Genomic DNA, 27961 nt, shown 5'->3' with positions numbered 1-27961 from the left:
GGGAGCGGGAACGGGGAGCGGGAACGGGGAGCGCTGACCCAGCCAAACCCCCCAGACCTGCAAGGGAGGAAGCGGCAGCAATTCCAGCTTGACCAGCGGCCCCGGCGGCTCCTGTCGTGTCCTGCGCAGGGATTTAATGTGTTAGTTTTGGCGCACAGGAAAAAGACAAAGGGTTGGGAGTTCCACCTCAGACCAGCTCAGACTCACGAGAGGCTGAGAGATAAAACAACACATAGAGAGCTAAAGCCTCGCTCTAAAGACACTAGTTAAAAAAAAATTCATTTAAGGAATTGAGTATTTAAATATTTGTATTACTGCAGCACACTGCAACCAGCTGCCTGGACGTGGGATCAAGGATCTAACGGCTTCTGCAGTTCCAGGCATGCAACAGATTTTGACATACAGTTACAAGCTGAGAATCCCAAGTAACAGGTGAGAGAGTGGCAGGTGTTGGAGGTCTTTATTGAAATTATAGCACAGATACACTTCTATAGTTACCTTTCCACTTTTGTACGATAGTTAAAAATGCTTGCTACAGTGCACATATAATTTAGTAACCAAGAGAATCAAAAACTTAACTGCAGTTCAAATAAATAAATAACCTAATGCTTAAGGTTTATATTTTTAAAAGTAAAAGGAACTGTACAATACGAAAATATAACAATACATAAACATTAGAATCTAAAGTTTTGTAGAAATAAAACTGAAATTTCCCATACATAAACAGTGCAAGAAATAAAATTCAGATAGGCTTCTGAACTGGGAATTTAAACAATTTAATTCTGAAATTATCATGCAGACATAGCATTTTAAGCCATGCTGGTTTCTTTTATAGCATTAATGGTATCCCTTTGACTTGAAAAACTGATAGCCATTAAGCTCACTGTGACAACTGCTGCCAATCCACTCTTTTCTACAGTACATTATACAGAGGTATTCTGTTGCACTCAAAAAGTAAAATATTTTGTTTCTACAGCAAAAAAAAAACGCAAAACAAATAACTCCAACAATATTTTGCCTTTTTCCCCTCCAACATGTTAGCTAGTCCAAAACAATGTCATGTAATAAAAGTGGCAACACTTCCCTCAGTTTAGATGTAAAGAAAGAAAAAACCCCACACTATATAATGGACCATGATCAAGATGTGGTTACTGCCTAGTCACCTTCAACGTTTAGGATTTTACACTAAAAAAGTTGAACTTTTGGAGATGTTAAAGTTTGAAGTCTTGTTGAGAAGTGATTAATGTAACAAATCTGAAAAAACAGTGGAAGTAATTTATCTTTTATGTGCATGTAGAACTAGTTACATACAGACTTGAATAAAGTGTTGTTCAACTTAAGTTTCTATATAAAATTCTTATTGAGGCAAAGATCAAGGAATGCAATTAATACCAAACTGTAAACACATCATTCTTGTTACTTTGAGTGCACATCGACAACATAAGAGTTCTCCTCAGACTTTGGCAACAAGACTACAATAGGTCACAGCAGCATGAGTTCACATGGAAGACTGAAAGCACTGCAAAAGAATATACTAAAAACACCAAGACCTCCTAGAAACCAGAAAAATCTGTGACAAGTGCCCCTCCTCTTGATGTAACACTCTCCCACTCAACTGCTGCTCCCGCAATGCCTACTTATTATTACTTTGTTTTTACAGTTCTGTAGTCTCAGGTCTCTGTGCTTTAGCTGCATAGGTTGCCTTTGTTTGCACTCTAGCCATTGTAGGTCCAAAGGGTGACAGTTCTGTCTGCAGAAGATGACAAGAAGGAAAGATCTTGTGTATGCCACCTGCATTGAATAACTTTGTCCTTGTGCTCTCCTACCACCATAAGAGGAAGCTGCTTCGTGAGGTCCCCTATGACAGAGGAACAGAGACTATTAGTAATTTCATGAATTTTTACCCCAGCTCTTTGTATTTTGGGGTGGTGTGTTTTTTTTCGTTTGTTTTTTCTCTTTTTTAGTACAGCTTACATATGTTTTTCACCTTAAGAAACATACTTGACACTTCCCATGACCACCACTCCTACCCCATCACACACACAGAAAGTAACACAAGGCCCAAGTGCTTTGGTTTTTAAGAATTACTGGACATAGCATAACTTTAAAATACAGATATTCAGTTCTTACACAATGTGATTAAAATGTAATGGTCCAAAAAAATAATGTCGATTAGATACACCTGGTATCTTTTTTCTTCCTAGCTCTTCCCAATAAAAGTTAGTAGCATGATTATTATATTTCTTTTTTTTTTCAAAGGGTCACTTTTATGAATGCTGCCTGGAAGCAATGGCCATCTCATCAGGCTACAGTTCTTTTATCATAATCAGACCAACCCCCAAAGACTTAGTTCACAACCTACATTCTTAACAACACAACTGAGTAATTGTGAACAGAAACCATGAAATGTATATCCATCTCCTGCCCTTCAAAGCTCTACCCTTTTTCCCCTAAAACCTCATCTTTGAGCCAAGCTGTTCTCTTACAAATTCAAAATTAAAAGCACCAAATTGAAAATTAACCGAGTATCCTTTGTAATATGTTACCTTGCAAGTCTGTCACCTTTATTTTCATATCATATGATCCTGTCAGCAAGTAGTGTGCCCCTGGGGAGAAGCGGACGGAGCGCACGTCACTGGAATGGGGATGGTAACTCTGCACCATTCGTCCTCCTCGAATATCGTACAACATGCAGCTGGAGTCCTCTTGCCCTGTGGCCAGGAGACGACCACTAGGATCAACAGCTACTGAGGCTACAGCACTTCCTACAGAGAAAATAAACCCCAACAGGCACATATTATATTTATTTACATTTGTGCAATAGCCAAGTTGTTTTTTGTTGGTTTTTTGTGGTTTTTTTTTCCGTTGTTGTTTTTGTTGTGTTTTTTTTTTTTTTAAAGCCAGACTATACATTATGTGAGAATACTGAATGCTGGCCTTAAAATTAAGGTGAACGTACCTAGCAGCTTGTATCTTAAAATAAGAAAATCTGTATGGCCTAGCACTTACAATCCTGAAGCTCTAAGTCAGACTGGGATGGCAGCAAAGCCACTATTAAAGCTGCATGAGAAAAAGTATGGGCTTCATCACAGGAAATGAAGTCACTGTTTATGAAACACAAGGAATGACCCCCCTCCTAATTCTAATTTATTGTCCTCCCAAAAAAGTTTTCAAGAAACAAATCTGAACCCAAGTGGTCCTTAAGGATTCCTTGGCAGATTTCCACACAGTATGTTGGTGACTTGCAAAAATGGCTGCTCCTTCCCATCCCTTCCTTTGATTCTGAAAAATATCATGTTGTGTTATATTTTAATGTGCTTGGAAGAGTTTGTTTGAAAATCACAAGGCAAAGAACTAGCCAACTTTTGAAGTAAATATTACTTTTTAAAATAAAACCAAAAAACACAACACAGAGGTTGAGATATCCTCACAACTTCTTCTAAAGCCAGGCCTCCATTCTGTGACACAAACCCCCCTTGAATTTAACTCTATACTAGACATCTTTAAAGTACATTATGACACCAGAATGATTAGAAGCAGAGTAGCAAGTCTTACCTGTTCCATGAAACGTTGTTCCCACAACACGAACACAGCTTGGCACTCTCAGATCCCAGAATCTTACAGTCTTGTCTTGGGATCCAGATGCAATCATCCAGCCACTCCATGTATAAAGTGCTAAAATATGACCTGTGAACAAGACAGCTTATTTAATTAAACATCATTAATCAAATAACGACATATTACGGTTCTGATTGTATTTCTGCATTCAGAGATTTAACAGTCCTATGGAAAACCTGCATGTTGCATGATCTAAAATGCCGGAAGTGCAACCAGCTTTGCATCTTCTCTGGAATGAAGTTATCCACTCCCTCCATGTTATGAATAGCCAGTGTATTTAAAAACAAACACCTCCCAACCAAATACCTCAAGAGCAATGTGGAGATGAAAAAGTCTTGCTAGAAACAAAATCACAACAACATTAAGAAAAGCAAACAAGCCACCAACTTTAAGAATGTGAGAGAGAAGCAACAATATACGCACCAGTGTGACCACTCAGAGCATGCAGGCCTTGTCCTCGCTGACAATCTGTTGTATAAATATTGCAGTCCCCTGCTCCAGCACTTATTAATATAGCACCACCACTTTCAGGGCCTTCCATAAAAGCAAGGTCTCTGATTGTCCCATCATGCATGCTGAACTCCAAATCTGGTCCTAAAATAAGTATAAAAAACCAAAAAATGTCATTTATCACTGTTATCTCTGCAATCTTTAAAAGCAGCTACAGTGGTAACACAGAATATTTTAGGCCAGTATAAACATTGTTTTGCACTTTCCATAGAGTCCACTGAAAAGTTACTAAGATCTCAAATAAAATCAGAAAGAATCTTATTTTTACTGAGTGTTGCTTAAGCTTCATACAGCTCCTCAAGTTAGCAACAAGCACATGGACCATCTCCATGACTAATTCCAGCCAATGATTATGGAGTACATTCACTTCTTTTTGTAAACTACAGTAAAACTAAGAAGGCTTTCTCCACCAGGAGGGAGGGATCATTGATAACACTGACCAGGACAAGGTGGCCTAAGTTCAAAACAGAAAACATAAGAGCCATGCTCACTGTGTTGATTAGGAAGGCTGGGCATGGAACATAGTATTTGTGGGGAGGAAAGTCTTAACTAGTAAGATGGAGGAGAAGTTGACATAACTAGGCAAGAAGAGGGGGAACTGGAAGTGGAAATCTATTCTTACTGACCGTCAAGAGCTGGAGTTGGGTAAGAATATCTGCCTGTTCTACCACATCTGAAAAATCTCTAACAGAAGACAGCACAACAAAACAATACCTTGCAAAACAAAACCAAAACGCAAACCAACAAAAAACTCAAAGCAAGCAAAATCCAAAAGAAAATCCCTAACCAGTGGCTCTTTTGCTGGACAGAGACTACAAAGGAGACTAAGATAATAAATGCGTAAGAATAAAAATAACAAAACCTATTATCCAAAACCAACATATTTGAATGGCTTCTCCAAATACAGAATAATTAAAATTATTGCATTTTCATAATTGAAAATAAAATTCATTAAATACAGACACACTACCTGTTGCATTACAAGTTTCTGCATTAAAAGGCAGTACTTTCACATATTTATCATTAGAACCAGTAGCTAACAGCTGTCCACAGGGACTCCAGGCTACACAGTAGATTGATCCTTTATGATGCTTGTTCCTTTTGAAGCGAACTGCAGGTTGTTTAGGAGTATTATAAGCACTGGAGAAAAAAGGAAAAAGAAAAATATCCATTTTACTTTTTTTTTTTTATAAGGAAACAATGTATCCTAAAAGGAAAATACTTTTTCTATTGTTTTAGGTAACATAAAATACGTATGACTGTTTGCATTGACTGTTTACATGTGATCTAAGACAAAAGCATCTTCTCCAACCCGTTTTCTCAGTTTTTTCATCATCTTTCCACTGAGTTTGTGATCAGACACGAAGAATTTACGAAGTCCCTTCATCTCTAAAGAGTTGATACAGATAAAATACAGTAATTACTAGCTACATACAATGAAACCTTGCCCCCAGAGTCTTAAATTGGTGGGATTTTTCTCTACATCCTTCACACTTCAACATCTTGATCCTGTGGCCACTTTTGAACATGCTTGAGATCAATTAAGCAACAGTAGACCAAGAAAGCTCACAAGGCACACACCTTCATCATTAAGTGTTAATGCAGGCATAAATAAATCTACATGGAAGCTAATTTTATTTGTTGCCAGAGAACAAATTCATGACAGATTAGCCTAAATCAGAATCACCATTCAACACACACTACGAAGCTTCTGAAATGGCCTAATGCCTTCATCCCACTCAGAGGTTGGAGTCACAATATTTGTTAAGAGGGGGAGGCAGCAGAGAACCATTGACTTTGTCAGAACACGGGAGCATTTGCCCAGCACAGAGAGCATATGCTCCCAGTCAGCAGTGTGGAAGAACTGCTTATTTGAGTAACATCTGCAGAATTGTAATGTGCTTCTATCAGTCTTTAATCTCAAATGTGAAAAAAGCACACTACTATTACACCTTCAGAAAAAAGGAAAAAAAAAACCCAATCAAATGAAGTCAACCTGTCCCAAATCACACATCAGTTTCAGGGACAATTTAAAAAACTTTATGAAGTCCACCCAAAATGCAGATGTACAATTAAACAACTGCTATTTACCAGATACTCTACAGAACTGTAGATTTTTGAAAAACACACAAAAAATTTGTCTAGACTCAGGTTGTTACAAAGATTAGAGTATCTTTAAGATAATGTAATCTCTGCTGACTTGTAAATCCCATGATGACATGTTTTTGTCAGACTGTAAGCACAGTGAAAAACACAGTAAGACGAAGAAGTAAGAGTTCAGAAAATTAGGAAATCTCAGTATTCCTTTTACATTCAGATGCACAATGTCACTTGTCACATCCAATCATCCACTGTAACCAGAGTCTAAGGCTGCAGAATCCTCTAACCTTTCCCAGTGGTTAGAATAACAAGCTGTGTGACAACAGATCACAGTTAGATAAAAAGAAGCATTCGTTCACTGAAAATGTTTTGCACTGTTTACTGATAAAGAGGATGTTGCCTGGGCCTCAAGCCCAGCAAGTGAACTTGCACTGGGTATCAGAGAAGTCAACTGTTTTCTTGTTTCATACATTGCCAATAAATATTTTGGAATTAAACTTCAAAGGCTACCTTATTGATGATATTTAAGGAGGAAAAGAAAAAACATCAGATTACTTTTTGAACACTTTGGAAGCCTGAACATGAGTCCTAAACTGAGAAGCTGTCCCAGATAAGAGTCTCTGCCTACTTGTAGCTCCTTCTGAAATTGTCATGTTTTAGGTGCCTGCACTTCCTCTCTCCTCTAAGAAAATAAATAACTGGAGCAGAGAGACAAGGAGATGGCTATTGAAATGGCAATATTTACATCCAAGTGAAAAAAACATTTCTTCTGCTCCTATTAAAAAAAACAGAGAAGACTCGCAATTAACCACAAATAGTACTTTTCCTGTCAAGGAACAGAGTGTTTATAGTAACAACAGGCCAAGACTGTATATTTTGCTGTAAAAGTTGAAGAAGATACTGCTTTCTCTACTGTTAAGTCTGTCCTCTTGACATAAAGTGCATCTCATGAAGCCAAATTTGTGCTGGCTTGGGAACTGACAGCTGCTTTCTCCTGCTCTTACAGCTGGAATACCAAAACCAGAAGCAGTCACAGTAAACACAGAAACCCCACCCCCATCCACTGAGTCAAAAATGACACTTTTATAAAGAATCGTGTAGTATTGTGGCAATGCATCTTGCCACTAACAGAAGAGAGTAAAGAATTACCTCACAAATACACAAATTCTTTACCAGATGATCTTTTCTGTTTAGAAGTTCAGATGTCTAAGGAGAGCACTGGCCTGTTTACAAAATAAACTTAAGGTATGCAATGTACAGATATCAGTAGCTACAGCAGAAAAAAGTACTATGATACAGAAAACAAAATTCTTATACAAACTTCCATACCTTGGGTCAATTACTTCTGGATAGGCACACACTCTCAAAGTTTTAGAGTTGGAGCCAACAGCATATAAACTCCCACTGGGATGAAAGGCTACAGCTCTGACAGCTTGTGTGTCTTCCAGAGTATTAATGCAAATGAACTGCTTTTTTGATTTGTCATCCTGTACAAAGAGGTAACAGTCAAATTAAGTTCTTCAGCATAAAACTGGACATTTAGAAATGGATGTGACTGTTCTGAAGAATAATGTAAAACTATTGCACCAAAGTATTGATAAGTAGCAGTAGATTTACAAATTAAAGATTTGTAAAACAACGTCCACTCCACGTCAAGGAACAGAATACTTCAAAAAGTTACTTTCTTCAACTCACTTTAAGCTAACATTAGATTAACATTTCTCATTCTCCCTCCAGGATTCCAATAGCTTTTGTTTTTCTGGACAGCCCATCTCAGCGTTATGATATTACAGTTTACTTGTTTGAAACTTGAAAGGGGAACAAAGCTGGATTTTTACAGAAAACATTCCAAGTCATAAACAAAGTTTATAAAACAAATTTAATACTAAACATAAGAATCAGCTTTCCAGCCTGTAGATAACATGAAGTTACCATTAAATTAGGCTAAGTTTTTGTTTGTTTGTTTGTGTTTTTTTTACTTCATCACCACCTTTCTAAAATTTTCATTTTTATTTGATGCATAAACTTTGGCATACAGTTATTGCAAAATTATTTTCCTAAACTCAGACCATAATGACTTGACTCCAACAATCAAAGTTTCAACCTGTAAAACACAAAACAATGTGTGTAAAAGGCATCCCATTGGAATCTAAAGTTGCACAAGGAGAACCAGAGAGAGCCGAGACTGTTTGGCCTTGAAATCAGAAAGGCTTTTAAGGGTGCATGCATGGAAATCTCAGTGTATGTAAATACCTGACAGGAGGAGTAAAAAACATGGAGCAAGACTGACAAGTGGTGCCCAGTGAAATGCTAAGAGGCAATGAACACAAACTGAAATACAGGGAATTCCACTTAAACTTTGTTTTTGTTTTACAAACAGTAGGAGAGTGGTCAGACATGAACAGGTGGTCCACAGAGGTTGCGAAGTCTCCATTCTTGGAGATACTGAAAACTCAATTTGGCCCAGCACAACCTGCTCTCATTGACCTTCCTTTGAGCAGTGGATTTGAACTCAGTCTTCAGATGTCCCTTCCAAGCTCAGTGATTCTGTAGGTACTGCATCAACCAAAATTCATTCTATTAACAGTAAGAGGATGTCACATACTCAGGATTAAATAATGAAACTTGTGAAAACACAACTTGTAAAGGACAATAAGGATAACTTACCTCATCGCCTCTTGTCCTACTTAAATTCCCTGAAGAGTCTTCCAGCTGTGCCTGAGTGACAGCATGTTCTGATGCACTATTTTGATTTGGGGAAGAGATCCAATTCACAACAAGGCAGGAAAAAAAACAAGAGCAGGGATAGATTTGTTTCAGTCATTTTCAGAACAGACTAATTTGTGTGGACAAGTGTTACATGTGTCTGATTCTTTATCATTAAACTATTATTTGCACAAGGGTTTGCTGTTTTTGCAGCAACTTCAGGCACTGAACAAGTGAAGGCAAGTTAAAAATACTTGTTTTCATTCCATAACATATATATGCAGACACACACATACAAACATCAGTGGAAAAACTGTTGTTGCTTTCAGGACCACACTACCTTTAGTTAACAAAAGAAATCCAGTTTCCGCTCTGCCCTGCCTCTCTCTCCATCTAATTTGTATTTTACAATAAAAACTTTCAAAAACTTAACAGAACATAAAATGAACAAGAACTATACATTTAAGATGGAATTAAAAGTCTGAAATTAAACATAAGAATAAATTGTAAACCATAACAAATAACCACTATTTCTCATGTCTGGTGTCTTAAAAAAATAATAATTATAATCCCTATTAAAATATATAGTAAACACTGATAATGAGCTAAATACCTCTGTTCAGCGACAAATTAATTTGATAACTAAAAATAAATACAAACAGCCACTCCCACAATGCTAACAGAAGGGTATTTCCAGTCCTGAGCAGTCTCAAGTAACTTACGGCTGGTTCCCCTGTACAGGGGACTCCTCAGGAAAGGGTATCTGGTTAGCTGATCCGCGCTTTCGAGGAGTGCTTGTATTAACATTTTGGCTTTCTGTTGCTGTCCTCTGACTAGCATCTGAAGGTGCTGATGCAAAGTTACTTGCTGGATTGGTAGATGCATTCCCTTTGCTCCCATTACATTGCTGGCTAAGTGTCTGTACATCATTTCCAAGACTGTCCATACCTATATTTAATTCTCCTAGTTTCTGGATAGACCTAGTAACAAATAACAAGGAAAAAAAGACAAAGACCACCAAACCAGATTATTATGAGAACTGGAGGAGCAATAGGAGTGGGTAGAGGGAGAATCAACAAAACCCCCCAACCTGTTAAGAAACTGTTCAGTAAGATTCTGTGGCTGGTCAGCTCCATCTTCTTGGTTTACACCTCCTTCCAACAACATTTGCTGGTACAACTGTCGTTGTTGCTCTTTCTGTTCTAAGTGTTGCTGGTAACGTAGTCTTTGTCTGTAATATTCCTGAAATTGCTCTGTTGAATCACGAAGCTAAAAAGAAATGAGCATTACTGATGAAAATTAGATAGGTAATTGTGGTATTGCACCTAAATATTAACTTTCTGGTTTGTTATTTCAATACAGGCATCAAAGGCCAGCAGATTTTTGTTTGAGGAGCAATGCTTTCATGCTTCCTCAAAACCAGATAAAATTTACATATTAAAGTAAATCACTGCCAGCTGGTGCTATTCACTGTTGAAGTACTTCTGCCATAATTCAGGAGACTCCTCTTTCCTACAAAATTTCCGAGGACTCACTGCTTTCTGAATTCCCCAATCTTCACTTTCTCTCTATGCTACTAGTTCCAAATGCTAGCATGATAAAACAGCTGAGAACATGTTAAAAATGGACAAGCAAAAATATCCTATAGAAAAACAAAAACACTTTAGTCCAAAGCCAAAATATCAACAGTGAAGTGCCATGCATTTTCTAAAGAAAAAAAAAAACCCTTAACTGCCTATTTAACAAGTAGTAGGAAAAAAGTAGTAAAAGAAAAGAAAAAACCCTGTTTTTTGTTTGTTTGTTTGTTCTTCAAAGTGACATCTTTGTCAACTAGTGATTCTAAGTTGTATAAGGACATTCTTAGAAGTCTGTGCTAGTTCAGACAATTCATGCAGAGGGTCTTTCTTCCTATGTGCCTTTGCATTTCTTCTAAATAGATATATTACAATTTTGTCTTCTCTGACACAATAATTTTTTGGTTTATAATGGATTTCCTAGTGCTGTTGCATTCCTAAGAAGTTTACCATCTTAGGTTTCCTGAGCCCTTGCTTCAATTTAGAAACTCTGAAGTTATCTTCTGAAGTCTAGAAAGCATTCAGTCTCCGTGTATCAAACACATTAACTATTCTCTAGTCACTAGGTTATAATCCTTCTATGCAACAGGTACATTCTTATCTGTACTTTTTTCCATGACTCATACTTGTTTGTTGCCATTGGATTAAATCCTTTGATCCTTTGGATTATGAGCTAGTTACCCAAACACCTAAAAAATGTTGCCCAGATGCACAACTCAATGAACTGTGGCTTCTAGCTTAATCCCTACAGAAGCAATGCAAACAAACGTATGAAAAGAAGCAAAGTGTTTCTTACTCGCACAGGTATACACTTACACCACTACAATGTTGAAAACAAAACAAGGTGAAATTGGGCTGGGTACAACATTCTTTTACACTTGTGTGTAACGGTCTGGCCAAAATCTTGACCTATAGCACAGCATCTCCTGTCTTCATACTCTCCTACAAATTCCGCATCTGATTTCTTGCCTTTTGAATGCTACTCCATTATACAACAAGCAAAGCTCTTTTCTCCTTCTGCTTAATGCATATACAACACTGTTGCAGCAGATAAGTTACTCAGCAAAGTCCTTGAGTTTGGAGGACTTCTTTAATCCTCCAATAGCCCCATTGCCTCATTCAAGTATCCAGAGTCTGCAAGCATATAGCCCTGTCAAGACTAGACTGGTTTTCACTACCACAGAGATGTCATTAAGTCAAGACAAAGTTCACATCAGAAAACCAAACTGGAGTCTGCACACAAAACAGACTGCATACTCTGTGTTATTAATCCTTACTGAATGAAGAGACAGATATTTCAAACTGTGGAAAAGGAATAGAATAGGTAACTGTTTTCATTGTTTCCTACGTTTGCAGTCATGGAGAAAAAAGGAAGAGGACAGTCATAGCACAAGCCTTCAAAAATGAATCCAAAAAAAAGGTTATGCTGTTGGGATTCTGAATTGCAAAGACACATTTACTAGAGAATTATCCAATTTTCATTTCTCTATGTTGTAGACAGAAAATTATGTAAAACGACCTATGGAACTTGGTGTTAACGCCATAAATTGCAGGTTCTATGCCAGATTCCTCACTAAAACACTAACAGGATTCTTAAGCATTACTGCAAAGCTTTTTTTTTATTATTTTTTAAAGGCATACACAACAGTTCAGCAACACTGCTGACACGAGAAGGCACACTAATCAGCTGCATTACAGACTCAAATGACAGTAGAAGTTCATACAATGGAAAAAAGAGAGTAGCTTCTTTTCTTTTGCAAGATGCAATACTGTATTTTCACTATAGTAAAAACAAGATTCAAAGCAACCCGTTGTCATGCATGAAGTACTCAACACAAAGGCAAATCATTATGAAGTGATCAGAACACAGCTCAAAGAGCCTCGTTATTTTTAAACAAACAACCACTACCTCATTTTTCTCTTGTTTGGCTGATCCCTGACTCTGTGCTCCATTAAGTGGTTCATTTTCTGGAACTGAACTCTGGCACAAAGTCTCACTGCTGACAGGATGCTGTGGTTCCACAGGAGTATCACTTCTGGTAGCAACATGGAAAAGAAGAGATGCTTAACTGAGAAAAATTAAGAGAAGAAAAACCCCTGCTAGGCAGAGAAAAATAACATTCTAGAGTAAAATCTGATAACACAAATATGGAAACTACTTAAGTCACATAAAACTAAAGATACTGCTTAGGGAAAAATGCCACTTGCAGTGGGTTACACTAAACAAAACTCCTACCAAACAAAGAGCACAGTCAGTGTGCTTTGTTTGCACATTTTCCAAAAAGCCTTAACACCATGGGATACTCAAATTCCATGCCTTTCTATCCCTAGATGTGAATTATATACCCTTTAACTAACAATTTTTTCAGTATCTCCTGTTTTCAAAGCAATTATGTGTATGGAGTGCACCAGATATACTATGTGACCAACGTCTTCTGTAAGATACTAGTTTAATTACCACTACCAATCTAAATTTAAACTATGTTCAGCATCCACCAGCTGAACATTCCTGAAAGTGCTACACAGGAAAACATTTATATCAGCTTTGCTATTCTTGTATTATATAAGTAATTCTGCATTGAACTCTTTCCAAAACGCTTTAGCAATCAGTAAGTATGCAGAACACATTAAAAACCTTGGATAAAACCTTCAGTTTTATCCATGTAAAAGTTTCTTTACTCAGTGACTTGGAGCAAGGATCTTTAAGAAGTTAAACTTTTTGGTTAACTGTGTAACAAACGTAATTTAGCTGACTAAAATATAAGTAATTGCTTCCTGAATACAACTTAAAAAAGAAATTCCGTATTTCTGTCAGGTGAAAGAAGAAGTAAGCGCCAGATTTACATAAAGCTCAGCTTTCCAGCTTTCACCCTTACAAACACTGAAACTTGATCTCAAGCTTGATTTTCTCCTGAAAAATAGAATGCCTTCTTGAAAACTGCAGGTCTGACCGCTTAACGTAATTCTAACTTTCAAGAGATGCATTAATTAATGAAAAAACACATTAAGAACTATAAACTTCACTTAACATCACATGAAAAAGCCTACATAAAGAAGAACTGCAGCAACTTACCATTTATTTAGCCCACAAGATTACTCTATTTGTGCAGAATTATTCTAGTACTCTAATATTGAAAAGGGAAACAAACAGCTTTCAATAATAATTTTTACCATTGTGCTACACAAACAAGTGTTAAGGTTTGTGCATACAGATCAGTAAAACTAGTACAATTTATTAGTATCTTCAGAAGAGACACTTAAAAAAATGTAACACAAGGGATACTTTTGTAAGACTTAAGCTATTCACAAATACTCCAGTTGTGAAGATGCTGGTAAACCCAAAGATTTAAAGTGGATCATTTAGAATCAACTAAAACAGCTCCTTTCAAGATAAGCATTAAGATACACTGTAACAAGTTCCATTATCATTGGTGAAGTGACATCAGTATGATGGTCTTTTTCTTTTTTGTTTAGTTAACACAAATACATAATATGGCTGAAAGGCAAAACCAATAGACGTTGTCATCAACTTCAGCCAGGACTGAATACCACAGCTCTAGAAGTGTCCTCTGCTGGCCAGGGCACTCAACTGCAGTGCTAGTTACCCAAATTGTTCTCCAACAGCCAAAAAAGCTGGCAGATGCTTTCTAGAGCAGCATGGATATAAAAGTCAGAAAGGCGCAGAACCGCTCATCAAAATAAAGGCCAAGCAAAAACATGCTAAGTTAGCTGACAAGTACCATTTCTCCTAGTTACCAGACTTTTCTCTCACAAGGTAAAAGCTGCAAAGTTTTCATACAGGGTTTAGTTCTTGACAAAGGAAGTAAGTCAGTTTTGCAGTCTGCATTGCATTAAAAGAAATTTTTCATAGCATTCACAGATATCATAACCCAACTATCTCCAAGTCCAATATAAAAAAACATAATACATTTAGCTGCCTTGTTCAGATTTGGTTTGGAAAATGCGAAGTAAATATTTAAGTTGAACTGCTATAATAACAATTTAAGAGATAGAGGAATACTACAATGACAGGATTTTGTCATCTCCACTGATATAATTTGAACTATTTATATACCTAAATTTTTTAAGTATACTTCATTATTGACAGTGTCAGGACCAAAATTCACAGGCACTTGATGACAAAATGGGGTGGGGAAAGAAGATGGGAGTTACAGCTATTCCACTGTCTCCATTTATTAATCTAGAAAGAAATAATTCAGTAATACTGAATACAAATCTTTGCTATACTCTTATTACAGAATCAGAGCGTGTCTGTACTCTGCACTAGGATTTAAACCTCAAGGACATCCAGTCTATATCCATAAGGCTCAAGATCAAATATGAAAATCTGTTTTGATAATAAAAGCGTAAGGAAGAAAATACCTTGAATACAGTTTTAATTGCAACAAAAGGTAACCAATCAATTTATGTTTCAATATTAAAATTATGTTCACGGGCAGCTAAGAACCCAGTAATATAAAGTGCAACATAATTCAAGGTAAAAATAAAGCTACAGTTGCCCTTACCGCTCAGGTGACTCTTCAAAAATGCTGTGACACTCAGTATTCTCAAGCATGAGACTTCGGCTGAGATTCTGTACTCCTGGGTAATGGAAATTAGCAAAGGAGTGTGACATTGGAGAAGTTTTGGTCCCAAGGTCTGTGACTCGCTTGTCATGGTTTGTTAATCCACACGACAGCCCATCCAAGGCAGGGTTTAAGGAGCGGGTCATGTAGGCATCTGCTGACTGAGGCCGTCTCATTGGGGACGATGGGTAAGGAGACAGTTTGCTGATCAGAGGTGTCAAAAGATCAGCATATGCAGCTTTCGTAGGCTTGAGGAGTTTATCAACATGAATATTAAGCATCTTCTGCTCAAAAGCACAAGAAAAAACAGTGGCCGGCAGATTCTGCAGCCATGACAATAAGCTAAGGTCCAAGTCATCACATCCATTACCACACAAGAGATCAATGCCCAGCAACACTTCACTTTCTGTGATTTCTTCTCCTGTTGCTTTACTCTGACAGAATTCCACACAACACTCATAAAGCAGTCCCTTCATTACAAGCTGAAATAAACGATTGTTACTTGCTTTGAAGCCAGCCTCACTCAGCTTCCTATCAGCAGGAATAAACTCTGCCACCATGACGCAGGCTTCTTCAAAGCAGTGAACCCGTGCAGTGCTGGGATTCCAGTCCTTGAATTCTGCATGGTTGGTCAAGCGAGGCAGCGTCAGCAGCAAGCAGAGTTTACTGTAGTCTTCCTTAGAGGGACAATATTCTTCCAAGGCATGTAGGCACTGTACAGCCTCTCGCATTGTGAACTCCAGCTACAGAAATATTAACAGTAACAGTAGTTTGTAGCACATATTTGTTTCTACAGTAAAACAGTAAATTGAAGAACAGGCAGTAGCAGAATTTGTCTATCATTCCTTTATTACTATTACTGTTTATCTTTTAATTAAAATAGCAGAGAATATGGAGGCTGAAATTGCTGATGCAAATGTAGTTACAACAGAGCCAAATTCCTGGACGCTTTGACTTCCCAAAATCCCCCACCCATTTTCTACAGAGCTACGGAATTTTTTCATGTCATTGCAGGTTTGATAGGCTTAACATTTTAAATCTGTAGCTAAGCAGTTTCAATTCTATTGTAGCACAGAAGGTTACTTCCATTATCACAGCCAACTGACTGACTTTTCCCTTTTTTTTCTATGAAAAGTTATTGGCATAAGTTATAAAAGACTTGTAGATTTTTGTAATTTCCAGTGATCAGCAACTTTGAGCTGGCTTTTACATTGAAATTTTCTGATCTTCAATCAAAAATGTTAAAAAAGTTCCAGAAGTTTTCAGAAGACCTCCAAATGAAGAGAGGACTTCATTACAAAGCTTGTTGATAGCTATAAGCCAAGAACAACATTAAATACATCTAAGTAAAAACACCAATTTACAAAGATTAAAAAAATTATAAAATCCCCACTTAACCATGCTACCTAGCACTTGCTCTGTACAGTAGCCTTTCACCCACAACATGCCAACACATTCAGTAACATTCAAAGCAAAAAATAAAGGACATAAATCTGATTTTTTTTCTCTATTTCTATCTAGTAACAGTATGCAGATTGAATTATTCATCTCCAAAGAAACAATTGTCCTTTCTCTCTAAAAGCAACAGAAATCATGTTAACATTAATTCAAATTGGAATCTTTCACCTGTTTCTGATTAGGACAATACACTTCTGTGCCCCCAAAGCTTGCTTCAGAACACTTCCGAAAAAAGAGCCGTGTACTTTAGCATAATGGCCTAAAGGAAATCTCAGGATCAGGACCACAAACACAACACATGGTCACTGATCTATGCTGCTGAGTTTCAAGCAACCCTTGTGTACATACTTCTTGAGACCTGGGAACCACATTCCTTTCCAGAGGATACCAATTATTTTTTCCATTGTTTATGAAACCATTTGGCAACAGCTAAAATTTGTGTATTCAGTGCTGGGAGCTTCTGCTCTGCCTTTAATCAGAGTATCTCAAGAGGCTTCTTAACAACAAAAAAATTCTCAAACCAAAGACAATTCTTACGTGCTGAGGCTCATCTTCCGCTGACATGGCATTGTTTACACATAAGGCTTCCAAGAACTTCTGCTTCATTATAATGTACCGAAATCTGCAGGTGAGAAGTGAAATACTCTACATCTTGATCCAGTAGTCAAACATTATTTTCCAGACAAGCAGAGTATTTTACAGCAAATATTTGAGGTAGGCATATAAATTGCAACATCAAGGAATTCTGATCTCAAATTTTAACAAATTGGTAACCACAAAATAATTTTTCAATGACAGGAAGACAGGAAATGTCTTTTTCAATTACTGCTTTCAGAAATAGTACATTAAAAATCCTGGAAGGCTAATGAGAAAAAAAGCATAGCAACAATACTCATTTATTGAATAGAAATATGACAGAGCAGCCAACTATAAAAAGACAGGTCAATATGCACCATTCCTAAAGCAAATGAAAACTCATTACATATAGTGTGTACATATTTTTCACAGTTTAAGTTAAAAAACAAATGCAGACACGTTAGGAACTTTAGGTTAGAAAAAACAGAAACAAAGGTGAAAAACTCAGGGCTACTGTTTTCATACACAATATTTAGACTTTCATGTATTTTTCACAACTCAAAAAATTGAAATCTGACATACATTCTAGTTTACCTTTTCTTGTCGAATTTTTCCATACATTCAAGAGGCTGAATAAATTGAAGAACCTCATCCCACTGACCATCAAGAATCAATTGCCTAGTAAAAGAAAGTCACTTTAATTTCACTGGACAAGAAAATTCTTCCTCTTTCTAAATAAGCAGTTCATTTAAATACACAACTGGTGATCATCCTCCTCTGAAAAGTTAATGCTTTGCACAGATGACAAGATAACTGATATCACTAGTAATAAGAGCAAAATCCAAGTCCTTTTTCAATATTTTGTAAAAATAACTGCATACTGGAAGGACAAAACAGACAAAATGATCCTGTGTATCCTGCTTTACCTGTAATTTATTTTTTTTTTTAAATCTTACTTCAAGAGTATTAATAAATATATTGATTCTCTGAATACATCCTGAAGAATGAAAGCAAACTTCAAAAGGAGTTAATTCTATTTGTATAAATACTGCATAGCCTATTTTATAAAGACAGTGGGAAAACACACAGCTTCAATATTAGGAAAGAAAGAGGAACAGCTTGGCAGGAATTACATATGCCAGGCACAAGAGCTCCAAGACCACTGGGCTAGACTGCATGGATGGATTAGTTAAATTTCTTCTTATCTTCATATCACACAGAGCTCTCTCTACAAGGAAGGGGCAAGTTTCTCATTAGATGTACACTCCACTAAGCTAAGAATGAAACAAACAAATACGATTAATAACTTCAATCTTTATTTCTTTCATTTCACTTTCTTTCAACACTCCTAATTTTAATCAAAAGGGAAGCCAGGTGAAAAATCCTGTTCCGTGATAGAATGTATTTTTTTTGTTTTAAGAACAGCTGGATAAATTATCTTCTCATGCTCCTACAAAGTTATTATCTTTGGCATGAAATACAGAAGAGCAATGCCAAAGAACTAATGTACATCTACAGTCGCTCTTTATAATAATGTTGAGGTCAATAATTCAAATGGTAAATCACACCAACGCTCATGCCTTGATGATAGCAGAGACCCTTTTCATATTGTTAAATTTAAGAGAAATATATGTGTTACTCTGTAATGCAGGTAGTATTTTGGGAAAAAGGTTTGGAAACCACTCCACTCATCCTAGATCTTAGTGCTAGAATATTGACAAATTAGTTTATTTATTTCACAAATCAATAAACTACATATTCAGTTCCACATGACATGGTAAGCAGGTAATAACAGATCATCGATGCCAACAGATCTTGTTGTCCCATCCTATTCCTGCTTGTGTGCTTTCCATGGCTTACTCTGAACTGACACTGGCACTTGTTAAGACTCCTTTCCACTTTAATTATTAGCACGCCAAAAAAATAACCTAGTTAAAATGAATGAATAAACAAAATCTAACTCAACATAAGTGGATGATGCCTAGTCAGTTACTTCAAGTGGCTCATAGAAGGATGTAATTAACTTCAGAGCTGGAACACGACACAGGGCTGGACCACAGAATTTGGATCAGGAAGCAGAATAAGGTAAGGGCAGAAGACCTCCTGTTTAGTGGCATGGGGGTGCTCACAGTCCAACTATGTGTTCTTATATATGTAGTATTTACGCACCAGAGAAATAAGTCCTACCTTAGAAAAAGCATGTCATCTGAAAACAAGCCATTAATGACCCCACTTTCTTTCTCAAGTGCCAGCATACTGATATGGAGTTTCCTTGAGTTCAGAAAATCTAGTATTAGTTTAATTATCTCTGCTTCTTTCACATTTACTGTTTCTTCGGCCGTCATGATGGCAGCCTAAAAGGGAAGAGAGAATTTTAGCTATGATCAACATCTGATTTTATGCTTGGTTAACAAACATTGGCTCAAAAAAAAAACCCAAAACAAACACATTTATAGCATGTACTTCACTTAGGAAACCTAAAATAAGTTCTGCTTCTGGTTGAGTCTTGCATGTTTCCTTAAGGCTGACTTAATGTAGAACCTGTTCAACTTTTTTTTTTTTTTTAATAACAACTTAAAAAGACTCTACAGCTGGAGCTCCCAACTTGACCTGCTGAAAACTACCTGGAGGTGCGGGGAGAAACCCTGTAGCACAGCCAAGCCAGGTATCACTGCCTCATCAGGAGGTGTTAAAAAATTTCTAGAGCCTGCCAGAGTGAGATTTCACATCAGGAAAAATTCCATTAAAGCCTTGTTAAAACAGAATGGGGCAGTGCCTCTTCTCACCCCTGCACTCAGCCCCACGTACCCAGCCACCACACCATGGCAGCCACAATGGAGATGAACAGTTAGCTAGACTGCTCCTCTGATCCATGCCTCAGTTAAGCATTTATTTATCCAGAGAGAAGGGCACTAATGCTGACACAAAGAACTGACAGATCTTTGTTTTCTGGCAGTTAGGAAAGTCTTAATGTAATGATTATGTGAATGCACAAACTCAGTCTTGGAAAATTGGGAGTCCATAAGCTAGTTATCTGTCTCGTATTAGGAAAGACACACAAAAACTGTTAATAAGAAATCAAAGAACAAACATAGTAAGTTTGAATAATCAAAATAAGACAATCAAAGTATTAACAAGAAATTAATTACTGGAGAAGAAGGGAAGAGACAAATACTCCAGTGAAACTTCTCACTGATGATCATAAACCAATGCTAATGAACTTGAAGGGATGCAAAAAATGAGGCATTGATAATAGAGTTTTTTGTGTTACAGCATCTAAATCCCCAAGCTTTCCATCTTCCCTGTAGTTCTATGCCAACTTTTTCTGAGGAAGTTTTTGCAAGAACACTTGATTAGAAAACCATTTGATTATAGCAGTGTAGTTTACTTTGGAACAACAGGGACGTAACTGTGCCAGATGAAACGGTCTAACTTCTTTTTTAAAATTAGGTTTAATTCTTATTTTAGTCACAGAAGATTCCCATCACTAACTATTTTGATGGGTCTCATGAAAGACACACCCAGAAACTACATGTCCACTCTTGGCTAGTGAAGCCCAAGGAAAAAAAATAAATCTGGCTTGCAGAAAGCTTTGCTGCAGGAAAGCAAGCAGACAGACACACAAATTCAAAGCCAGAACTTGCAGAAAGTTGTCTTTTCCTTATGTTTTAGAACTATTTCAACTTCCCTTTTGGCAACCGGATAAGGATTTTTGGTCCCAGAGAAAAATTAAACCCTACCCTTTCAAACGGAAAGAAAAAGTCAAGAGAAATTTAACCAGAAGTTTAGTATTAACGTCTTAATTCCCAAACTCACCTAATGCACTTGCTTTTCTCTTTTATAATGTTTTATGGCATTGGTGGTTTTCATATAAATTAAATGAACTTCCTTGCGAAAAGACAAAGTAAAGCTTAGGCAAAGCTATACTGAGACTCCCCATCAGAAAACTACTAGAAAAAATCAGACTAAGGCTCCCTTTGAAGAAAGGAACACCAAAGTTCAGCTTTCTTTCCAGCTGTATCTAGTGGTCTCAAGACTAAACAGGAAGCCACCTTATGTAGCTTCCAAGATTGTGATACAATAATTTATTTATACATTCTATTGATGGAATAATGAGCACAATAGTACAACTACATTAAGTAAAATCTAGCATCTGCAAGGAGTTGTCTTCCATTTTCCGTTGTAGGTTTAAAAAAAACAGGTTTGACCTGAACATAAAGCCTTTGCCAATTCTAGCACTTCACTTACTTCACTTATACTGCTCACATAAATTAGGATAAAGGAGGATCGGCACCCTCTATATTCGTATTTAATATGGGACTAGTAACAGCACTTTTGGGGCCCTGTTAAGAAAAATATCATGTCCAAACATAGTTTGGATACTGAATATCTGAGGAGCAAAGCACACTGATAAGCTTATACATTAACATTACTATGAAAATATTTATTGTGCATTTGCTCTCAGATCAACACAAATAGCTAGAAAAGAACACTTAAACCTACTAGAGCAGATTTTCACTTTTTTTTTTTTTTGGTTGGTGACCTCAGATTACTCTTATAAGCAATATGCTGCTAAAACAATAAGCAGCACTACTGTGTAATTATAAATATACATAGGGTTACACATCGCTCCCTACAACATGTATTAATTTTTCTAACATTCAGTATGCATACATGTATGCATATAAATACACCAAATAATAATTAAAAAGCAAAGAACAGCAGGGAAACTCAGGATGAGAGCTCAAACTGCATCTTTGGTCCATCCAACTTCATTGCTGTCTGCCAGCACATATGGCACACAACGTCACAATCTCATCATCTAAAACACTAATACTCAAGAATGATTGAAGCACAGCATTAGCTTGAGGTACAAATGACAGTAGATTAGTATGAGAGCTTAACATTCCAGGTGCCTTGTACAAACCAGGTTTTTGTAACAACCTTTATCTTACCCAGTCTTTCCAGAACACCCTATTTCCACTCCTGCCCCCCTTTCTTCTTTCTCCTGTCTACTCCCCTCTACTACCTTCTCCTAGCTCTGTATTTAAATTTGTTTTCCTCCTAATCAAACTACATCAAGGAAAAAAACCCCACAACTTCTTGTCACAAGCCTCACATATCTTTTCTCCATAGCTTCAATAGACAAGATGCTGTTTAAAAAAGCTCTTTTGAACATAGACTATCTACTCCTAAATTTTCCAGAGAGAGGCTTCATTTTTGTTCTGTTCTCATTCATGCTCTAAAAACATGCTAACAGTAACAATTCTCCCATGGTGTTATAAGCATAGAAAACAATTATTTCAAATACATATATATAAATTTATGTATATAAATATATTATTTCAGGAAAACATTTGTAAACTAGAAGCGTCTAAAAATCATGTCTAGGTAGTCTCTCTTCCTATGTCACCTCCCTTAGAAGAAATGTAAAATGCTTATGCATGATAGAAAGTTAAAATAAGGTTTAATATTCCAGAAAACAAGTAAATAGTGAAATTCTAAAACAAGCATTATTCCTATGTAACTTATCATGTCAAATATATCACTTGCTAATAGTATAAAATCTGCTTTCGCAAAAGCAGGCAAAGTATAAAAATAAAAAATATCTAACTACTCAGAAATATTAGAAAGAAATATTAGAGTTCAAATCTTAAGTGCTATCCTGAGAGAGATGATACATTTAGAGGGAGAAGCGATGCCTAATGAGAAGGCCTGGCTCACTGACTTCAGTGACAGCTGCAATGCATACCCACAACGCCTGCATCCTGGGGAGCTATGTTGCCACACAAAAACCAAATGTGAAGTAACATCTTTAGAAAGCTGGCTGTTTTGCATTATTTCACCTTGTAATCCATCCCACAGGCACCTACACAGGACTCCTGGGCCTGCCCAGGGGCCACCCCAGAGTTCTGCCTACACAGACCCCACAGGGGGCTCGGGGGCCTGTCAGTACCTAGTGTCTCTGTTTCTGATGTGCTCTCTATCATCTTCCAGATATTCTATATCAAGAGTTTACCCCCCAAAAAAACGTCTATAGGCCAATTTTACTACAGCTGATTCCCACAGCTGCTGGTGCAACTTCCCAACACCCATTTTACCCTAAGAGATCACAGAATTAATTCCTTCAAATGAACTATACTGAACATATAAAGGCTTAACAGAAAACCTTCACCAAACTTGGCACAGCTGAACCCTGTAATTTAAACCTTTTTCTACTCCAATACACAGCAAAGAGGTGCTCTCTGACACACCGGTCTTTTCTTCCTCACAGAGATTTTTCACCGACTCGCCCTCCAGTAACCCATTTTTTCACCCCGGTCAGATCAGCGGTTGTTCCGGAGCCACCCCAGCAATCCTGATCCCACCGCGCCGCGGCGGTGCCCGGCAGAGCCTGCACGGTCACCAGTCCCTGCTACCAGGCGCACACCTCACCCAGGGCGTTCTGCACCACGACTGCCAAAAGGGTGACATCAAAACATGCAAGACTTCCAACAGCAAAAAACCCAAACAAATGATGGACGCTAGAAATTATTACATTTCGACTAAAAACCAAAAAACAACACCCCTCCTTGCTCCTTTTTTTTTTTCTTCCTTCCTCACGTGCGATTCCACACGAAATCCACCTCGGATGCGGAAAGGGTTCAAAACAACCACACTCTTTAATTACACAGCACCGAGTCCGCATTAGCATTTCGGGAATGTCAGCTCAGCACCAGCAGCAGACAGGGCCGCAGAGGAGCCGACGCTCCTCGGGAGCAGCCCGGGCGCAGCCCTCACCCCGCTCCCGCCGCCGCGCCCGCCCCGTTGCCACGGCCGGGCCCGGGCACGCATCGCGCCGGTCACCGCGGCCCGGCCGGGCCCGCCGCTCCGCCCGGGGACGCCACAACAAAGAGACGGTGGAGGTCGGGCGTCGCCGGCAGCCGGGGCCATGCTGCCCTGGGCGGGGGAAGCGGCAGGCGGCCCGCGCGGCACGGCGGTGCCCTCAAGCCGGGGCCGGGGCGCGGAGGCGGGCGGCCCCTCGCCCAGGCGGCCCCAGAGCCGGCGAAGCCGCCGGGCAGCGCCCACCTCACGGCGCAGCAGCGGCAGCCCCTGCCCCGCCGCCCCGCGCAGTCAGCCCGCCCCGGCTCGGCCCCTCCTGCCGGGTCAATCCCGGCCCCTCCGCGGCGCGGCCCCCGCCTTCCGTCCCGCCCGCCGCACCCACCGGAGGGGCCCGGCGGCCCGTTCACGCCGTCACCCGCGGGGCGGCAGGGGAAGATGGCGGCAGGCCTCGGGGCGGGCCCGGGCCCGGTGTCGGGGTCTCGCTGCGCGCTGCGGCTGCCACCCGCTCCGCGCTGACTGCCCCGCGCCGCGCCCCGCCCCGCCCCGCGCCGCCGTCTGAGGAGAGCGAAAGAGGGCGGGCGAGGCCGGCCCGGCGGGGAGGGGAGGGGAGGAACAGATGGTGGCACCGCCGGGCGGGGCGGGGCGGGGCGGGCCGCGCTTTGTTAGCGGCGGGGCTGGCGGGCCCGGCCGCGCCCCCTCCGCGCCCTGGGGCTGCGGGAACCGCGGGAGGGGCCGCGGCCGGGCGGGGTGAGCCGGCGCGGCCGCAGCTGCCAGCCCCGACAAGCGCGGGCCCACCGGTGTCCTCCTGCGAACCTCCGCGGCGGCTCCGGGCCTGTCCCGGGGGAGCGGCTCAGCTTCCCCGCCCGCCGCTTTCCCAGGCTCCCGGCGCCTCCCCCGCGGGCGGGGCCGGCCCGTGCCTCGGTGAGCTCGCTGGCGGTGGCAGGGACGGGTTTTCTGACGGGGAGGGGAGCTGCGGGGACAGCTTGCGTGGGGCGCGGTGTCCCCGCACAAAGGGCTGTGTCCGCGGGGCAGCGGGGCTGGTCCCCCGGCCCTCAGAGGCCTGTGGGCCCGGCCTGGCCCGCCGCGCAGCCCCTCTGCCCTGCCCGGCCCGAAAACTGACACCTCGGGGCTCCTTGGCGGGACCCGCGGCGGCTGCGGGAGCTGCTGCCCCGTTTCAGACCAGCCTTGGTCCCTTGGGTGTGTTTTTGCAGCCTCCCACCTCTCGAGACTGTTAGTGACGGAAATCGTGTGTACATGTGCTATGCATATATTTTATGAAGTATTTATATAAAATTTGACTTTTGGTTGCGTTTAAGACATTCTTGTAATTATCAGAAGATGATGGCATCTAGGAACGATCATGGTGAACGGTTAATAAGCTTTTGCTGTGTTTAGATGCAGTTGTGAGATGAGACACAGAAAATTATGCTAAATTCTAGCACTTGGACAAACCCCTTGCATGTATGTATGTATGTATGTATGCAGCAGTGCATTGGCAGGCCTTGGCAAAAGGAGGTGGTGACAATGTTCTAACAAAGGATGTACCAGAGACCTATTTTTAATTTATTTTGTTTTAATTATGCACGTGTGCATGTGTGACATGTATCAGCAGTCCAAGGAAGGTTAGCAGGGATTGAACTGAAGCTGAACTGGATTCCCTGTCACACTGATGGTTAAAAATGTCAAGAACCAGAGTGAGTTCAAGTCTGCTTGCGAACTGCCTTGCTGAGGATCAGCTGAAGCGTGGAATGTTTTTCTCTCTTCTTTCTGAAAAGGAACACAGAGAACGTCTGGAAGGCCATCCAGCGAGGAGTGCCACCTGGCTGCACAGCAGCGACTCTGCCAAGGACAAGAGAGAAAGGTGGAACTGGATGGTTCCTTCTGTAACACTGAGTCCCAGCATCACATCCAAGGAAGGTCTCTGTTCACTAGTAGAACACAGAATCCTTTCATTTTCTTATAAAGCTATCACTTGTTGCTTAGTTGTCTTTGGAGGCACCGATTAATGGAAAATGTAATTATAGAAATGAAACTGTTTCCCAATACATGTAACAGAGATGACAAATCAGAGGGAGTGCAGAAAACCAAGATTACTTTATCTAAACAAAGCTGTATGCATAACTTTGCTGAACACAGACTTGTGTAAGAAAAGTCCATTTAAAACTTTTTTTTAATCTACAAACCACTGGATAAACACACATGCTTTTAAATTTAATCCTGATTTTCCAGTGCTGTTACTGTCGTTTACCTATCTTTTGTGCCATAACTTCCTTTCCACTGGAAATCCTCCGATCAGATCTGTGAGACTACCTCTGGAGGGCAAGAGTTAAGGGATGAAAGAGAAGTATAGCTTCCCCCCAGATACAGGCCTGAAAGGAAGAGTAAACTTTTAATTTAAATTTATTCCATTTCCTGCTCAGAATGTCAGACCTTCCACAAGGAAGTAGCAAATTCCTACAGTCTGGAAAGAGATTTCAAGAACCAAGTAGCCATCCTCAGGCAGTGGTATGGAAGAATAGGCAGCATTACTTGATGCACTCGCTTGGGAGGGCAATCACACTCCTCTTAAATATTTGGAGAGGATACATAGTAGCATCCTGTTGAAAAAAGGGCAGACGTAAGACCCTGTTCTCCATTTGTTCATAACTACTCAGGCATGGAAGGATGTCTTGGAATTGTCTCAGGTTGCTTTGAACTCCCTAGTCATTATTGCCATGCCAAGAGGGTAACTCCCATGAATAGCAAAGCTGTTGGGTGTGGGTTTTAGAGAGCTTGAAAATCAGGATCAGTAGAGGAGGAGTTCTGCATTGCCTAGTGACAGGACAGCACTGCAGTCTGCTCTGGGAACACTTCAGAAAAGAAAATAATTGTGTGACTATTTTACAGAGGTTATAGGTGGCCCCAGACAATGTCAGCGGGGCTGGAAATACGCTCAGAATTAATCACCAGCGCTAACCTGGCACAAGGTGTGCCAGCAGAGTACAGGAGTTTGTGCAAAGCATCTTTGTGTTGTCATCATAAAAACAGGCCAATCCCCCAATTTTTAGTAATTGTAACAGAGACTTCGAACTCTCTACCTGTTATGTTTACATGATCTTGTAAAAATTTGCAAAAAAAAATTCAGTTTAAAACTTTACTTCTGGAAATAGTTTTCACTCATTTGAAGAAAGGATTTCCAGAACTTTGGAGTGACAATTCAGCAAAATGATTGCATAATCTATAGGAGAACTGTTTACGTCAGCATCATAGTCCAGTTTCAGGTAGCTTAAACATGAAAAATAGCAAGCCAAAATAAAATCTAGCTTCAGGTAATTTAAATAATTGCAGGCTTGTGGGGCCTTGCCAGGTCTTGTAATGCAGACATTTAGATTGGTGATGATGTAGAAAGGAAGAGACAGAGCTGCCTTGCTGGAAAGCTTCATGTCTTTCTGCTAAGCTCCATTAGCAGATTAACAGTGACACCAAAATGACTATAGATATTACCTTGTATGTCTTCATGGAGTTCACATACCCTTAACTAAAGCCTTAAAACACATCTTCCATGAAAAAATTCTTTCAGTATCTTAACAAATTTGTTAATGGAGAATTAATTACTCAAAAATATTTTATATATTTAGTTGTTCCTAATGTTAAGTCTGAAGAAAGTTTTAAATAATGTATTTTGGTGGAATGCTGAACTCTTTTCTACTGTTTCTGTCCTTTCCTGAAATCCTCATTACTAGCTTTTCTGATGACAGGCAGTTCTGTCTAGCATCCATCAGTATTATTCTGGAATTCTCAAGTTTGATAAAAAGCCTGGTGTAAAGAATTCCACCTCCCCAAGAGTTTGTACTAGCTCTTAAATGTGTTCTTTGTATAGTCCTTCCCTGCCCCTTACAAAAACCAATAGTTTGGAGTGTAGAACAAACTAGGTAGCTGCTTTTCTCTCTCCCTAAAAGGAAACAAGCTAACCTCGCTATCATATTTAACTCTTTGCTGTGTTTGTCTAAATAAAGTGTATTTCTTTTTCCA

The 27961-nt window shown here is 39.5% G+C and overlaps 1 protein-coding gene and 1 long non-coding RNA gene across 4 annotated transcripts; one reads left to right on the top strand and one right to left on the bottom strand.

The window, feature by feature from the left end:
* Window positions 1-443: 443 nt before the first annotated feature.
* On the bottom strand, window positions 444-24763 carry WDR47 (WD repeat domain 47). 3 transcript variants are annotated; one of them, XM_051624963.1, is made up of 15 exons: window positions 24746-24763; window positions 19316-19482; window positions 17723-17806; window positions 17090-17174; window positions 15035-15837; window positions 12418-12544; window positions 10025-10203; window positions 9657-9914; window positions 8896-8971; window positions 7558-7715; window positions 5099-5268; window positions 4042-4212; window positions 3556-3687; window positions 2547-2765; window positions 444-1858 (listed from the first exon to the last, which is right to left on the bottom strand). In XM_051624963.1, the coding sequence occupies exons 2-15, from the start codon at window positions 19471-19473 to the stop codon at window positions 1716-1718; spliced, it is 2763 nt and encodes a 920-aa protein (XP_051480923.1). In that variant the 5' UTR covers window positions 19474-19482; window positions 24746-24763; the 3' UTR covers window positions 444-1715. The 3 variants fall into 3 exon arrangements, with proteins under 3 accessions (XP_051480923.1, XP_051480922.1, XP_051480924.1); XM_051624962.1 differs by lacking the exon at window positions 24746-24763 and adding an exon at window positions 24333-24425; XM_051624964.1 differs by lacking the exons at window positions 19316-19482; window positions 24746-24763 and having other exon boundaries at window positions 17711-17772.
* On the top strand, window positions 24637-27961 carry LOC127387064 (uncharacterized). Its single transcript, XR_007890041.1, has 2 exons — window positions 24637-24871; window positions 25726-27961. It is a non-coding gene; the product is annotated as an uncharacterized LOC127387064 (long non-coding RNA).

The sequence above is a fragment of the Apus apus genome, chromosome 7 (assembly GCF_020740795.1).
Source record: "Apus apus isolate bApuApu2 chromosome 7, bApuApu2.pri.cur, whole genome shotgun sequence".
Classification (NCBI taxonomy): Eukaryota; Metazoa; Chordata; class Aves; order Apodiformes; family Apodidae; genus Apus; species Apus apus.
This window is presented reverse-complemented; position numbering and strand designations above follow the sequence as displayed.

Coding starts and splice junctions, on each gene's coding strand:
- WDR47 (XM_051624963.1), bottom strand. CDS start 19,473: ATGACGGCCGAAGAAACAGTAAATGTGAAAGAAGCAGAGATAATTAAA. Junction 12,545..15,034: donor TTTGAAGAGTCACCTGAGCG/GTAAGGGCAACT, acceptor TGTTGCTACCAG/AAGTGATACTCCTGTGGAAC. Junction 2,766..3,555: donor AACAACGTTTCATGGAACAG/GTAAGACTTGCT, acceptor TTTTCTCTGTAG/GAAGTGCTGTAGCCTCAGTA.